Source organism: Octopus bimaculoides, chromosome 1 (genome assembly GCF_046866305.1).
Source record: "Octopus bimaculoides isolate indiv1 chromosome 1, ASM4686630v1, whole genome shotgun sequence".
In the NCBI taxonomy this organism is placed as follows: Eukaryota; Metazoa; Mollusca; class Cephalopoda; order Octopoda; family Octopodidae; genus Octopus; species Octopus bimaculoides.
The window spans coordinates 25,910,922-25,926,630 of NC_142928.1; the positions used below are offsets into that span (position 1 = coordinate 25,910,922).

Sequence of the window (15,709 nt, forward strand, 5' to 3'; positions counted from 1 at the left end):
TAGCCCATCCCGCTCAAAAGGTCCCTGAATAAAGTTTGTTTAAGGATGTTGAGCAAAACACCCATGTTTCCAAAGGTGAATTATTCAAACCTTAAAGAATTCCTCTCAACACATGGCTATGATGCTCCCCCACTACTTCTGCTCATGATCAGAGATGCACATATTGTCAACCTCCAAGGGACATGCTCAACTGTTTAAGGTCAAACAACTGACAAGCGAATCTGTGGTATTAAGCAGAATATTTGCTGTAGCCCATCTTCTATACCAAGACAAAACAATGTACATGATAACACTTCCAGTCAATTAAGATCAGAAGCCATGAGAGCCACTGCCTGGTACTGCATCCGGGCTTATTATTATTATTATTATTATTATTATTATTATTATTATTATTACTATTACTATTATTATTATTATTATTATTATTATTATTATTATTATTATTATTATTTGATACACTAATTTTTAAATGTTTCCTCTTGTTATAAACGGAAACAACAAAAACATTGGCAGCATAACTAAGATTGACGATGGCAAAACTGAGAGTATTGTCAAAGATTTTAAGCAACAGGAAAATTGTAAAGAACAGTGTGGTTATAGCGCAAGTGTTCCACATTTAAGTCTTGCAACAACTAAAAATATACATGCTTTACCTATGAACAGCGATAGTTCCGGAAAGCCAAAAAGTACACGCTCTGACTACTAATGAAATAATAAGGCTAGTAAACAACTGACCTTGTTGAATTCAAACACGTGTCTACTGCCACTCCTAATTTCTATATTATACTCCGCTTTCATTTCCCACGCATTCTTGTACTTTAGCAGGAATATCGAATGCTGCTGTAAGTCTTCTCAATAAGTGTGACGTAGATTAGATTTTCTCATGATATTACTTTTGTATTTCTCTAACATCATATAATCTTAAAATAAGGAAACATTACTGGACGCAAATTGATATAAAAATATGATGTTAGTTATTTATTTCTTTTTTTAATTTCTTTAACAGTATTAACAGGCGGCGAGCTGGCAGAAACGTTAGCACGCCAGACGAAATGCTTAGCGGTATTTCGTCTGCAGTTACGTTCTGAGTTCAAATTCCACCGAGGTCGACTTTGCCTTTCATCCTTTCGGGGTCGATAAATTAAGTACCAGTTACGCACTGGAGTCGATGTAATCGACCTAATACCTTTGTCTGTCCTTGTTTGTCCCCTCTGTGTTTAGCCCCTTGTGGGCAATAAAGAAATAAGAATCCTTAACACGCCGGGCAAAACGCTTAGCATTTCGTCAGGCCTTGCATTCTGAGTTCAAATTCCTTTCTTACGTTCTGAGTTAAAGATCAAGTTTCTTTCTTATCCTTTCAAGATCGATAAAATAAGTATCGATTGTGCACTGGAATAGATCTGAACAGCTAACACACTTCCCCAAAATTACTAGCCTTGTGCCAAAATTTGATATCTGTATTGATATTCCATATTGTGAAATACTTGACTTAACCGAAATATTTTCTATCTCATAGGTGTTCATTCGTGTTGTTTTCTTCCTCTTCTGCCATGTCATCTTCTCCGTAACTTCGGCGTTATTTACTACCAAATACAAAATACCAACAGATTTGAAAGTCCCATACAAGAGTCCCTCCTGTACAGCCGTAGGCAATAAATTTCTATCGGCTGAAATGGTTTCAGCTGGACGGTCAAGACTGATCGAAGACGATAAAACTTGCCCAGAATCTTCTCTTTCTGCTGAACGTTCAACCTATCCTTGGTACCTGACCATTACTCAGGATTCAACAATTTTCCCTCCATCATATACTGGGGTAGTTTGTCGCTGTTGTAGCGACGCAAGTCATAATAATAAATTTTGATCGGCAGTAATATGACGTCATTGTCATGTTGCCTGAATAGGCATAATTAGATAGTTTCCCATTGGTTAAAATTACTCCCCATATTTGAATTCTAAACTTTCGTCAGAGAAATCTTTCATGAAATGCGGTTCTTAGAATTCAGGTATGAGCAGTTATAAAAACCCTGATTTTTGGGAAATTAATCAGTAATCGTTGGTTATCACTCATTTCCACGACACTCACTCTTTTGAGATATTGGCTATTTTTATGCCATGTCTATTATTCAATTCAATAAGACTATTTTGAATTATGGAAGTGGAGAGACAAGTTACTGAAGAGATTGCAAGATTGCAATGAAATTATTTAACAAAAAACTATATACTGTTTATAAATTAATAAAGGACTGAACCAGTGTGTGTGTTTATTACTGGCATAATGCCTCTCCCAAGGTTTAATTGTATTTCTTTCAACACACGTATCCACATCAAGAATCTTGCACACGAAATACACATACGAAATCTAGTAGCTTAGTATGGGAGAATTAGCTAATATAAATTTTATGTCGTAATCCTCTACGACAATTTTCTTTTGACTTATAAATGCACTGTAAATATTAAATGAAATCAAATAAATTAATTTAGTAAATAATTTCTGTTTCTTCATTTTCTTCAACCTGTTAATGAAATTTATTTCTGCAACTATGAAACTGTTATCATAGCGGTGAAAAGAGCGAGCTTATTTATCTCCAACATATATGTACGTTTCAGCGTCTTGGTGTATATAATTCATCACGGTGTTTACGCAGCCTGAGTTAATTTTATGTATAATGATAATACTTATAATTAAGTTATAAGTGATGGGTTTCTCACTATAGATTTGTACTCAATAAACATCTGTATTTATTATCTTTTCCAAGTCAAAAACATTTAAAACTTGATAATCCAACACAACGGTATAAATTGGTGACCGTATAAGTTAGGTAATTCACCGTTATACTGTTCAAAGTGGTTAGACTCTGACAGGCGCAACCACCAATGTGGCATGCTATATAATACAATGACTGTCATCCAACGTATAGATGAATGTCTTGATGAATTGTATGTGTATAAACCAAGGCTGATTGAAGTAGCTACAACCTGTGTGTGTGTGCACGTAAGTTTGATGTCGTTAATGGAATATGAAACGTAAAAAAGATCCAAATAACAAATTGTAAACTGTTATTCGTAATGTGAAGCATCTCGTTGACCACCGTCTGGTTATCATATACTTTATATCGACCTCTATGCATATACATATGCATGCATATGCGTGTGTGTATATATATATATATATGTATACTCTTTTACTCTTTTACTTGTTTCAGTCATTTGACTGTGACCATGCTGGAGCACCGCCTTTAGTCGATCAAATCGACCCCAAGACTTATTCTGTGTAAGCCTAGCACTTATTCTATCGGTCTCATTTGCCGAACTGCTAAGTTACGGGGACATAAACACACCAGCATCGATTGTCAAGTGATGTTGGGGGGACAAACACAGGCACACAAACGTATACAGACACACATAAATACATATATATATATACATATATACGACGGGCTTCTCTCAGTTTCCATCTACCAAATCCACTCACAAGGCTTTGGTCAGCCCAAGGCTATAGTAGAAGACACTTGCCCAAGGTGCTACACAGTGGGACTGAACCCGGAACCATGTGGTTGGTAAGCAAGCTGCTTACCACACAATCACTCCTACGCCTATGTGTGTATGTATATATATATATATATATATATATATATATATATATATATATATATATATATATATATATATATATATATATATATATATATATATATATATATATATATATATATATATACATACATACAACAAAAATACGTATTCAGAAGCTTATATCTAATGACAGAAGATGGTTGTTATTAACGTAAGTTGGGTTGCGTTTGATTGAGAAAAGTCACGCGGTGTCATGGTTTGAGGTTGGTATATGGGTAACAGTTAGTTGGGAAATATTGCATGGCGAACTGCAAATTGACCAAACGGAGAACAGGAAATAGACTAGAAGTCGGTTAGGTTGTTGGCAGGTGGGTGTAGCAAGGAGCTGCGTGTGCAAGTATATAGTTTTATATGTGGGTATGCAGACGCGCTCATACAGTTTTGCGTGCATGTGTATACTGATGAGAGTGTGCGCATCTGTACATTGGCACACGTAAGCACATACACTGGCACACACACGCCCAGGAGGAATACTTCCATGTCGCAGGTTCATAAAAGAATGATAGTGTGAAATAGTAGAAATTGGCTAAAGAGAGAAGTAAGTAGAAATAGAGAGAGAGAGGTATCGTAATAGAGCGGTAGAGGCAACTGAGGGAAAAAGAGAAAGAGGAATAATAAGTAGAGAGGGTGGTCAAATTTATAGAGAAGCAGTTGACAAGGCATTGCGGAAGGGTATACAAAATATAAAAATATAATGAACAATAGGCGTAGAAGTGGCTGTGTGGTAAGTAGCTTACTTACGAACCACATGGTTCCGGGTTCAGTCTCATTGCGTGGCACCTTGGGCAAGTCTTCTACTATAGCCTCGGGCCGAGCAAAACCTCGTGAGTGGATTTGGTAGACAGAAACTGAAAGAAGCCCGTTATATATATATATCTTTTACTCTCTTTTACTGGTTTCAGTCATTTGACTGTGGCCATGCTGGAGCACCGACTTCAGTCGAGCAAATCGACCCCAGGACTTATTCTTTGTATGCCTAGTACTTATTCTATCGTTCTCTTTAGCCGAACCGCTTAGTTACGGGGACGTAAGCACACCAGCATCGGTTGTCAAGATATGTTGGGGGGGGGACAAACACAGACACACAAACATATACACACACATACATATATATATATATACATATATACGACAGGCTTCTTTCAGTTTCCGTCTACCAAATCCACTCACAAGGCTTTGGTCGGCCCGAGGCTATAGCAGAAGACACTCGCCCAAGGTGCCACGCAGCGGGACTGAACTCGGAACCATGTGGTTCGTTAGCAAGCTACTTACCACATAGCCACTCCTACACCTATATATATATATATATATATATATATATATATATATATATATATATATATATATATATATATATATATATATATATATATATATATATATATACATATATATATATATATATATATATATATATGTGCGTGTGTGTGTGTGTTTGTGTGTCTGTGTTTGTCCCCCTAACATCGCTTGACAACCGATGCTGGTGTGTTTACGTCCCCGTAATCTAGCGGGTCGGCAAAAGAACCGATAGAATTCTGGGGTCGATTTGCTCGACTAAAGGCGGTGCTCTTGCATGGCCACAGTCAAATGACTGAAACAAGTAAAAGAGAAAATATAAACAGAAAGATAAAGATAAATAAAGGATTAAAGGTAAAGGAAGATAAAGTAAGAAATACAAGATAAAGAAAAGTAAAGTAAATACGTAAATAAAGTAGATAAAAGGGATTCAGACAGACAGGAGACGCTAGTGTTGTTCTTCGAGTTATAGGGGTGACACAGGGAGAAGTGTAGGCATCAGTTTTATTGTCAAGTTTAGTGGCCGTAAATATAATCCTAGCTAGCAGTGTATGGGTGATGGAAAGGGTGAATGTGTATTGGAAAACCAGTTAACTTTTAAATCAAATTATTTAGTAATGAAATATTAGGGGATCTGTGAGGTTAAGTTTTTAAAAAATTATCTAAAGAATTAATAGTTAGGAATGAAGGGATTACCAGTTGTTAACTAAGGTATCAGTAATGATAGAGAAGACATACAATGGCATGAGATGTCTTGCCTTGATATTTGATTTCCTTTTTAACAAATTTATATCCGTTGTGTCGAAAATCTACAATAGCTTCATAGTTCCATAACTCCTGTCTCGGTTACGAGCTTGGAATCCGTTTCAGCACATAACTAGCATACCTATCAGTTTAGGTTACCTGTGAACTAAACACACACGCACACACACACACACACACACACATACACACACACACACACGCACACACACACACACACACACACGAACACACACACACACACACACACATATAGATATACATATATACACGTAGAGAAAATATCATTCAAATTTATATTAATATCCTTTATATCCTAGATATTTTATATTAATATCCGGTTGGTATCTTTCTCAACTGCATCATACGGATAGTAAATCATGGGATCGTAACTGGGGGAATTAGGATGACAGAAATTGGAGCTGATGAAATCGTAGGATTTCTCCGACAACTACTTCAAACTGTTTCCAGAGGTATGGCAAGGAACCGAATTCGGGTGCCACGTATATGGCCTTCCGGCAGCAACGATCTCAGAGTTTGACTACAGTCTCCAGCGGCTTCACATAGCCGTCTTAATTGATCTTAATGCCCTATCTACATATGTGGGGTGACATGCCGTTACGCTCACTGGTGTCGCATCGAAATATCATCACAGTTTGTAGGAACTTAATTTTCATGATGCCCATGTTTGTCATACAGCTTTCACAGAGCATTGAGAGGTAGTCATGATGTCGTCATTTTGATATTCGGTGCGAATCATCATGATACAGTTAACTCTTTCATGATATTAACATGGATTCCCTTTTTCAATGTCAGCGAACTTTTTCTCAAATAGAACTGTCATATTTACGCTGTCCAATACCGTCGACTGTTCATCAATGGATTGAATGTTCCTGGAAAAAGGAGACACAAAATCGTCAAATTTAGCCTGAACAACCTGTATATTAATACGCAAATTGGAATGAAGAGAAAAGTGTTTAAAGAGAAACATACATAAATTAATATCAATAAAATTTGCTAACTTACTTTGGTTGTCTTTACCTGAATAAGGACAGCAGTATTCATTTTATATTTTTCTTCAAGTAAAGCTTAAGTGTATCGCTTTTCAGTGTTAACATTTGCTTGCTATGCTAGTGGTTGTTCTTTTTTTCTTTTACTTGTTTCAGTTATTTGACTGCGGTTATGCTGGAGCACCGCTTTTAGTCGAACAAATCGACCCCAAGACTTATTCTTTCGAAGCTTAGTACTTATTTCATCGGTCTCTTTTGCCAAACCGTTATATTACGGAGACGTGAATACACGCACGAACATCGGTCGTTAACCGATGTTGTGGGGATAAATACAGACACGCAAACACACACACACACACACACACACACACACACACACACACACACACATCGTGGCATGTCAAGAGATCCTTCTTCCCTCTAAATTGATTTATTTAATCAATAAAATGTATCCTTTCATTATTGACTGCATAATCACAATCTATTTGGAAAATGCTGATTGTTCGGGCGTAAATTTATTCCTGCTTCGAAGCAAAGGAACACCGAATATCCTTTACGACTTCTTCACAATTAATAATCATTAATCGATCTATGTTGTACCGGTCTGAACTGAATATAATCAGATGGAGAAAGGCTAGGACAGCAAATGGGGTTAGTCATATCTTCCATATTGCGTGTTTCAATCTTTTCCCGAGTAATTTGTTCAATATATGGTCTTGCAAAATTGTGTAAGGGTAATAACCCTTTACGATTTTCCAATGATAGCCGCTTTTCTGCATATTTTTTGTAGTGCTTCTAATTGAGGTGAATACTTCTCTGCATTGACTGTTTTGGTTGGGGTTAGATACTTCATGATAGGCAATACCTTTTATGCATAATTCATAACAGCACCCTTCATACAGTACCCTTCATACTTAATACATAAGATTCTTAGGATTCTGCTTTCGCCTGTGAATAGGTTCTCATTTTGACTATGGTGATTCAAGCCGTATTAGGACATTTATCCCCATAGGACAATTCCCTCCAACGACAACTACCCCTAGGACAATTACCTCACTTAGTTAATTACCCCCTCTCCAATATATTAAGAAGTTTTAAATAATCTGTTGTCCTCTGGGGTAATTGTCCTTGGCGGGTTATTGTCCATGGGGATAAATGTCCTAGAGTCGATTCAAGCAAGGAAAGTTTCACACACCGGGATCACAATGTGGCATAATCTTTACCTGAAAGAATTTGAATTTTCGGGAAAAAAGTTTCTTCTGGTAAAGAAAATAAATTCGTTGTGGATTTATCACTTACAAAAAAAGATACTAAATTATTATATATAAAGAGAGAAGAGGTTAAAATAGCAACAACATAGTTCATACTTTGTTTCATTTTTTTGCTTACTTACCTAATATGCATTAGGAAAATGTTTATTTACTTGACCGGTTTCACTTTTTTAGAAAAAAGATTGTCAAAAGTAAAATGTAAAGCTTCGTATGAGCTTTGTTGTGTTAAGTACTGGTTATCACAAAGTATTAAAATACAGAAATACATTCTTTGATAATGATAAGAAAATGTTAAAAACAGTTTACAAGAAAGTATTTAAGAAAGTAATCAGAACGGAACTCCAAAAAGCATTAGGAGTTCAATAAAAATCATGGCCCAGTGGTTATGGCAGTGGACTCGCGGTCATAGGATCGCGGTTTCGATTCCCAGACCAGGCGTTGTGAGTGTTTATTGAGCGAAAACACCTAAAGCTCCACGAGGCTCCGGCAGGGGATGGTGGCGAACCCTGCTGTACTCTTCCACCACAACTTTCTCTCACTCTTACTTCCTGTTTCTGTTGTGCCTGTAATTCAAAGGGTCAGCCTTGTCACACCGTGTCACGCTGAATATCCTCGAGAACTACGTTAAGGGTACACGTGTCTGTAGAGTGCTCAGCTACTGGACCAACGGGTTTTATATCTTTGTATAGGTTGCAAAGGCGTTTCTTTTCGAAGTTTACCCGCAAGTTTTAATTATTTCAGCTTGCCCATCAACATATTTTATCAAGTAGAACTTACTGCTTGTCGAGATAAGGAGAAACAGCTAGAATGAATTTATGAGAGGCACATCTAATCAATGGTATTCTAAAGAAATTCGCTATAGATTTGTTCACTTCGGTATTATTTCCGGTAATAGCTACAACATTTTCTAAATTTTTGTTATAAACACTTAACACATACTCTATAAATTCGACATAATAAGAAGCAGTGAATGATGTCTCACTTACCATTGGCGAAAATGCCAGCAAAACAGTACAATAGTTATTTTGATAAATGTACGAATAAAATGCAAAAAGTCTGACGAAATACGACGAACCCTTAGTCCAACCATCGAGTACCAACGACGATTTACTCGAAAGTTCACCAGATATTTTCTTTTCCACTTCTCGAGTAAGTTTCTCCATGTATTTCTGTAAGGTCACATTTGTCATACTTTCGAAGTTTGTATATTTACGAGTCAGTGGGTCTTTAGTAAAGAAAAGTGGTTTTGAAACAACACACACCAGCTCAATCTAACCGTAAACGTTTAAGGCCGAGTGACTGACCAAAGAAAACTCGATAAAGATGGTTGTCCGGGTGCTTGAGTAGTAGAATACTCTGGATGCTGGGTTTTTTTTATATCATTCATAAGATTTGTCCATCAAGTTCCTTTTTTTCTGGGTCAACTTTTCCCAACACCTGCATTTCCATACATACTCACTGTCTGTTTGGTTAAAATATTTTCTGACGATTTGCTCGTTTTCATGCGGCCTGGGTTAGTTTAAAATAAATTATATTTCGCCAAAGTTTAATCAGAAGATAGTTCGACACCCCGCTGGTGAAAGTCTTGTAATGGGTACGATGCTGAAGGGGAGGATGATGTGAATATCGATGTGCTGGATCTCGAGGAAATAAGGACAGTGGACGAAGCTGATGTTGACTCCAAATTATATTTACCGTTACTTATTATGCATAGACAAAACACGACGAGCAGGCGTGTATAAAATAATAGAGAGTTAGTTTTTCTTTGTATGAGAGTGTATAATGTTCCTATCGCTGTAGTAGCACGAAAGAGATAGACAGAGTGATGTTTGTTAGAACGGCGCCTGTGAACAAGTGAGAGACAGGAGTAGGAAGTTGTATGGTGAAATATTATAGCCGCCGATCGCCACACGGGAACATTTTCTCTCTTCCTCTGTCATTTTGCCTCTAGTAGTCTGCTTGGAACTGCTTGCATTTATAAGTATGCAGACCAGCTCGAAAAGGAGATATACTGTTCTAACAATGGTTAAATTAATATAGGTCATTCATTATCTATTTCATCTTTTCATGGCATAGAAAAGGTAGAGAGCCAAGTGAAAAACACATAAATCTGTGTTCCTCCCAGCCGTATGGCGTGGGAGAATTTCTAGATTCGATTTCGAATCTCAGGTAAGACCGATCGAGGTCTCGTCAGTCTCTACAGTCAGATTCAGTTAAAATGTTGGAGCGGAATACAAGATATAATCGCGTTGCAGGCGATGTTACGATTCAATGACTTGAAGACAGAAAGTGCGAATCATTCTCGGGAGTCAGAATTAAGAATCACTCCACAGCGATTATTTGACAACATACACAATGGCCAATTCCTAAACACGACAGAATGTGTGAATCATTCTCAGCAGTCCTAACCAAGTGTCAACACTCGACAGCGGTTATATGACAACATACATAATAGCCATTTTCCAAGTATGATAGAATGTGTATTATTCTCAGCTGTCCGAATCAACCGTCAACATTTGACAACATACATAATCGTCAATTCCTAAGCACGACAGAATATGAATCATTCTCAGCAGTTAGAAGAAAGCGTCAATACAATTCCTCAAATAATAAGAGAACGCTGTATTTGTTAATTGAACGTGGAATGAAGTATGAGCCATTTGAAATGTTGCAACTAACTGCAATTAAATGCGATTGATATGATAGCAAATATTATTTAATCAGCAGTACGACTCCAATCAAATAATTGGATAAATATTGCAATTAATTTTTTTCACCAATCAATTTTCTACAACCCATGGCTGGAGGGAAAAATTATGAATTTAAAATATTCAAATTACGAAAGGTAATGATTATCCCCATAGTATCTATAAGTTACGACGACGTGAAATTAACGTGCAAGTGGCTGAGCACTCCACAGACACGTGTACCCTTAACGTAGTTCTCGGATATTCAGCGTGACAAGGCTGGCCCTTTGAATTACAGGCAAAACAGGAAGTAAGAGTGAGAGAAAGTTGTGGTGGAAGAGTACAGCAGGGTTCGCCACCATCTCCTGCCGGAGCCTTGTGGAGCTTTTAGGTGTTTTCGCTCAATAAACACTCACAACGCCCGGTCTGGGAATCGAAACAGCGATCCTATGACCGCGAGTCCGCTGCCCTAACTACTGGGCCATTACGCCTCCACTGTTGTACCTGTATTTCAAAGGGTTAGCCTTGTCACACTGTGTCACGCTGAATATCCCCGAGAACTACGTTAAAGGTACACGTGTCTGTGGAGTGTTCAGCCACTTGCACGTTAATTTCACGAGCAGGTTGTTCCGTTGATCGGATCAACTGGAACCCTCGTCGTCGTAACCGACGGAGTGCCAACCATCTATAAGTACGGAAAGAACAACAATGAAAACCTACCCATAGCTAATAGATTTGACTGGTGATTCACTCTAATAATAATGACGCTTTAGATATGTCCTGGTTACCTTGATCTTTTATGTAGTTATGCAGCTCTCAGCAATTGAATTCGTTTCCGATAAGTGATACAATATCACCCGATTTATTATTTTACCGGAAGAATATTATTCCGTAGTTTAGTTTGTTCCTTCTTAATATATTTATAAAATTAAATTATTTCATGCATTACGATTTATCAATGGCTATTCCACTGCCTGTGTTTAATATCATATATAAGCCACTTCAAAGTAGACGGATTCATTAAGAATGAATATTTCAATAAAAACGAACATTACACACTCAGGCCTGAATTGAAAAAACTACACATAAATCTAAAGATCTCATCCACTCAACAAGAATTATAATGGACCTAACTAAAGTAAGTGATAATGAATAAATGATATTGTGTGATATTTATATATGATTTACTTATTTCTATCTGTCCACATACACAAATATATATTTTTTTAAATGACGTTGAAAAAGTCATTGGTCCAATATACACAAAGAAGCACCAATCCAAGATGAACTGTGGCAGTTTGCTTGCTTCTTCACCTACATGTTGGTGATGGAGTTTTAATGAAATATTTCATTTGTATACTAGAAAACATGTTCATTCAAATTTTTCTTAGTTACAAATAATCAGGGATAAGCGATATTATATAAATGTAATATGGAGAATATTTAAGGTAACAAGTTGTCGAGGTTGTAAGTACACCGGGCAAAATGCTTAGCGGCATTTCATCCGTCTTTACGTTCTCAGTTCGAATTCCGCCGAGGTCCACTTTGCTTTTCATCCTTTTGGGAATCAGTACCAGTTGAACACTGGGATCGATGTAATCGACCAACCTCCTAATCCAAAACTGCCAGCTTTGAGCCAAAATCTGAAACCAATATGAAGAATATTTCTTAGTGCTTGAAAAGTCTTATGTATGGAGCAACGTCGAAAATATCATCTCTGTACCTTTTCCTTTACATTAATACTATCTTCATAGGTCTTCGGCAAATTTCTAGATACATATTATGTCCTTATGCTCATATCTGAGAAAATTGAATGAGGCGGGATTTGAACCAGCCATCCACAGTGAACAAAGCAGAGTAGCTACTCAGCTGAATGCTGTATTCAGAAAGACTGTATTCCTACTATTATTATTGCACTTAGATTTATAATTCATTTGTGTGAAAAATGATATAAACAATATAATAATTTTTGACAAAACATTATGATTTAAATTTCGTTCGGCAGTTTATTAATGACACCTTTTAAGGTCTATTTTTGTATCTATAATAGATTATGTCTCCGAAGTAATTCCATAGTTTATTTCTCATTTGCCCTAAGTCTAACATATGAAAATTTTACATTTTACGATTAAGTTGTCATTTAATTATTTCGAAACATTAAAACCTAGAACTCTTATAATTTACTTTCTTCACATAAAAGAAAAGTAAAAAAAAGAAAAAAATGGAGAATGACTTCCACATTATTCCAAGGGTAATATTCTTTTCTACACTAAGCTCAAAGCTCAAAATTTTTGGGGAGGGGGCTCACTGTGTTCCAAGGGTAATATTGTTTAAAGTTTAGGGCGGCGAGCTGGCAGAAACGTTAGCACGCCGGGTGAAATGCTTAGCGGTATTTCGTGTCTTTACGTTCTGAGTTCAAATTTCCCTGAGGTCGACTTTGCCTTTCATCCTTTCGAGGGTCGATAAATTAAGTACCAGTTGCCTCTGGGGGTTGATCTAATTAACTGGCACCCTCTCCAAAAATTTCGGGCCTTGTGCCTAGAGTGGGAAAGAATCTTGTATGTAGTGTTTTAAACAATCCTCATTTAAAAAATAAAAATTACACACATTTGTGAGCACTCTTCTATAGCCCTGCACCGACGAAATCTTTGTGAGTAGATTTGGTAGATGGAAACTGAAAGAAGCCCGGTGTATGTGTATATATAAATTGATATAAGCAGTTAGACGCAACATAACACCATAGAGAAAGAAAAAAAATTATCACCACTAATTGTGACTGAAGATGACGAAAGGTGTGTGTGTGTATCAGTGTTTGTCTCCCATCACTATTCGACAACTGGTGTTGGTATGTTTATGTGCCCCTAACCAATAGAATATGCATGAAGCTTAAAAATATAAAGTATAAAAATATATAGTTCACTCTCACAGCATATGGCCTAGTGGTTAAGAGCGCGGACTACTAACCCCAAGATTCCAAGTTAGATTCCAAGCAGTGACCTGAATGATAATAATAATAATAATAATAATAATAACAAGAACATCAAAAAATACCTTAGGAATGAGAACCCAGGTTCGAAATTTCTCCAAGACACATGAAGAAGGCTGGAGAGTATATCAGCCGAAACGTTGTGTTAACAACAAACAAGATGAGGACAAATATCCGTCGAATGTAAATAATATTCATAAATATAGAACTGTATTATAAAGTACCAGGGTCGAATCATTCGACTAAAATTTTTTCGAGGCGGCGCTCCAGCATGGCCGCGGTCTAATGGCTGAAACAAGTAAAAGATGAAAGATAATTAGCGATATTTATTGAAAAGTACAGCGTATCAGCTTTTATCCTGTACACCCTCACCAGTATATAAATTAAGTAATAAAGCAAGTGACCATGTGACCTAGGATATTAAACGTGTCTACTGCCGCACCTACTTTCTATACTATACTCCGCTCTAATATCACTCACATTATATGGATAGTAACTGATACTTCCGTGGTAAGCTTTTTGTCAATAAGTTTGACGTACGTTAGATTTTATCATATTGTTTAACGCTATTAATATATATTTTAGAAAATAAAATATTTCACTTAACAGAAATACTTTCTGTCTTACAGGTATTTATCCACTTTGTATTATTCCTCTTCTTCAACGCCATCTTGTTCATAATTTCGGCGTCATTTACGACCAAATACAAAATACCAACAGATTTGAAAGTCCGATACGAGAGACTCTCCAGTGCAGCCGTTGGCAATAAATTTTTTCTACCCGCTGAAATGGCTTCAACTGGAAGTAGACAGCCAAGGCTCAACGACGGTGATAAATTTTGCCCAAAATCTCTTTCTACTGATATTATCCTTGAACGTTCAACCTGCCCATGGTACCTGACTACTACTCATGATTCAACAGTTTTCCCTCCATCACGTACTGAAGTAGTGTGTCGCTATGGACACTGTCTAGACCTTGACAACAATCATCAATGTGTAACAGTATATAATAAAATGTCTGTCCTCAAACGTACAGGTGAATGTGTCGATGGATTGTATGTGTACAAACCAAGCGTGATTGAAGTAGCCACAGCTTGTGTATGTGCACGAACATTACATAACATTAATGGGAGAAATGAAAGCCAATGTGCAACGAAAAATGGACCAATATAACAAAATATAAACTGTTATTCAGAATATATGAAGCATTTCATAGATCGCCATGCGGTTATTATAAAGTTCGCATATATACACATACAAACATACCTACACTACATACGTATACATATATGAGTTTGTGTGTATGTGTGTGCGTGTGCGTGTGTGTGTATGTGTAATGAGTGTGTCTATATATGTATGTTACTACTTGAAACCTATTTAATCGTCTTATAGCGACAATGGATATCACAAAACCACTCTGTGAGCAGCGACATCGTATACAGTACGCTTCACAGCACATAATGCAATCTCACCATATTTCTACATAAACGCTCACACTCATTCCTATTCTTTATTTGGAACGTTTTTCCCTATTATCCTCTTTCTCACTGATAACCTATCTAGACTTCACAGAACATAAAAATCCAAAATTATAGTCATAACAATTGTTAGCGCACTGGTTTAATTACAAGATTTCAAACCCCTCACGTAATGAATTTTGGTGTTTGGATCACTACAGTTAAAAATATCTACTAGTTATTTATGTTTTACTTAATCTACATTTGCTCCTTCTTTTCAAAAACTTCCGTTGTCGGTTTCAATGAATTTTCGGATTTAAGTGTAATAACACCGATGTCTACTTTGCTAAACAACATTTTGTAATTGATTAAATGTTTATAGAACGAGGGACGATAAAAGCAGTTATAGTATTCTCACATATGATTGGCCTCGCATATGATATTAAATATGTAGTTTGATTTATATTGTAATTTAACTGAAAACTAAATTGACAGACATGATCTCACTTACACATATAATCTACAAACATAGCATTATATATCTATATACTCTTTTCTCTGTATGCATCAAACACACACACATGCGCCTGTACTCACACACACACACA

The 15,709-nt window shown here is 36.6% G+C and overlaps 1 protein-coding gene across 1 annotated transcript; it reads left to right on the top strand.

The window, feature by feature from the left end:
- The first annotated feature begins 11,782 nt into the window (after nt 1–11,782).
- On the top strand, nt 11,783–14,894 carry LOC106868536 (interleukin 17-like protein). The gene is made up of 3 exons (XM_052974648.2): nt 11,783–11,797; nt 12,051–12,107; nt 14,275–14,894. The coding sequence occupies exons 1-3, from the start codon at nt 11,783–11,785 to the stop codon at nt 14,815–14,817; spliced, it is 615 nt and encodes a 204-aa protein (XP_052830608.1). The 3' UTR covers nt 14,818–14,894.
- Nucleotides 14,895–15,709: the final 815 nt, after the last annotated feature.

Coding starts and splice junctions, on each gene's coding strand:
- LOC106868536 (XM_052974648.2), top strand. Junction 12,108..14,274: donor TAATATGGAGAATATTTAAG/GTAACAAGTTGT, acceptor TCTGTCTTACAG/GTATTTATCCACTTTGTATT.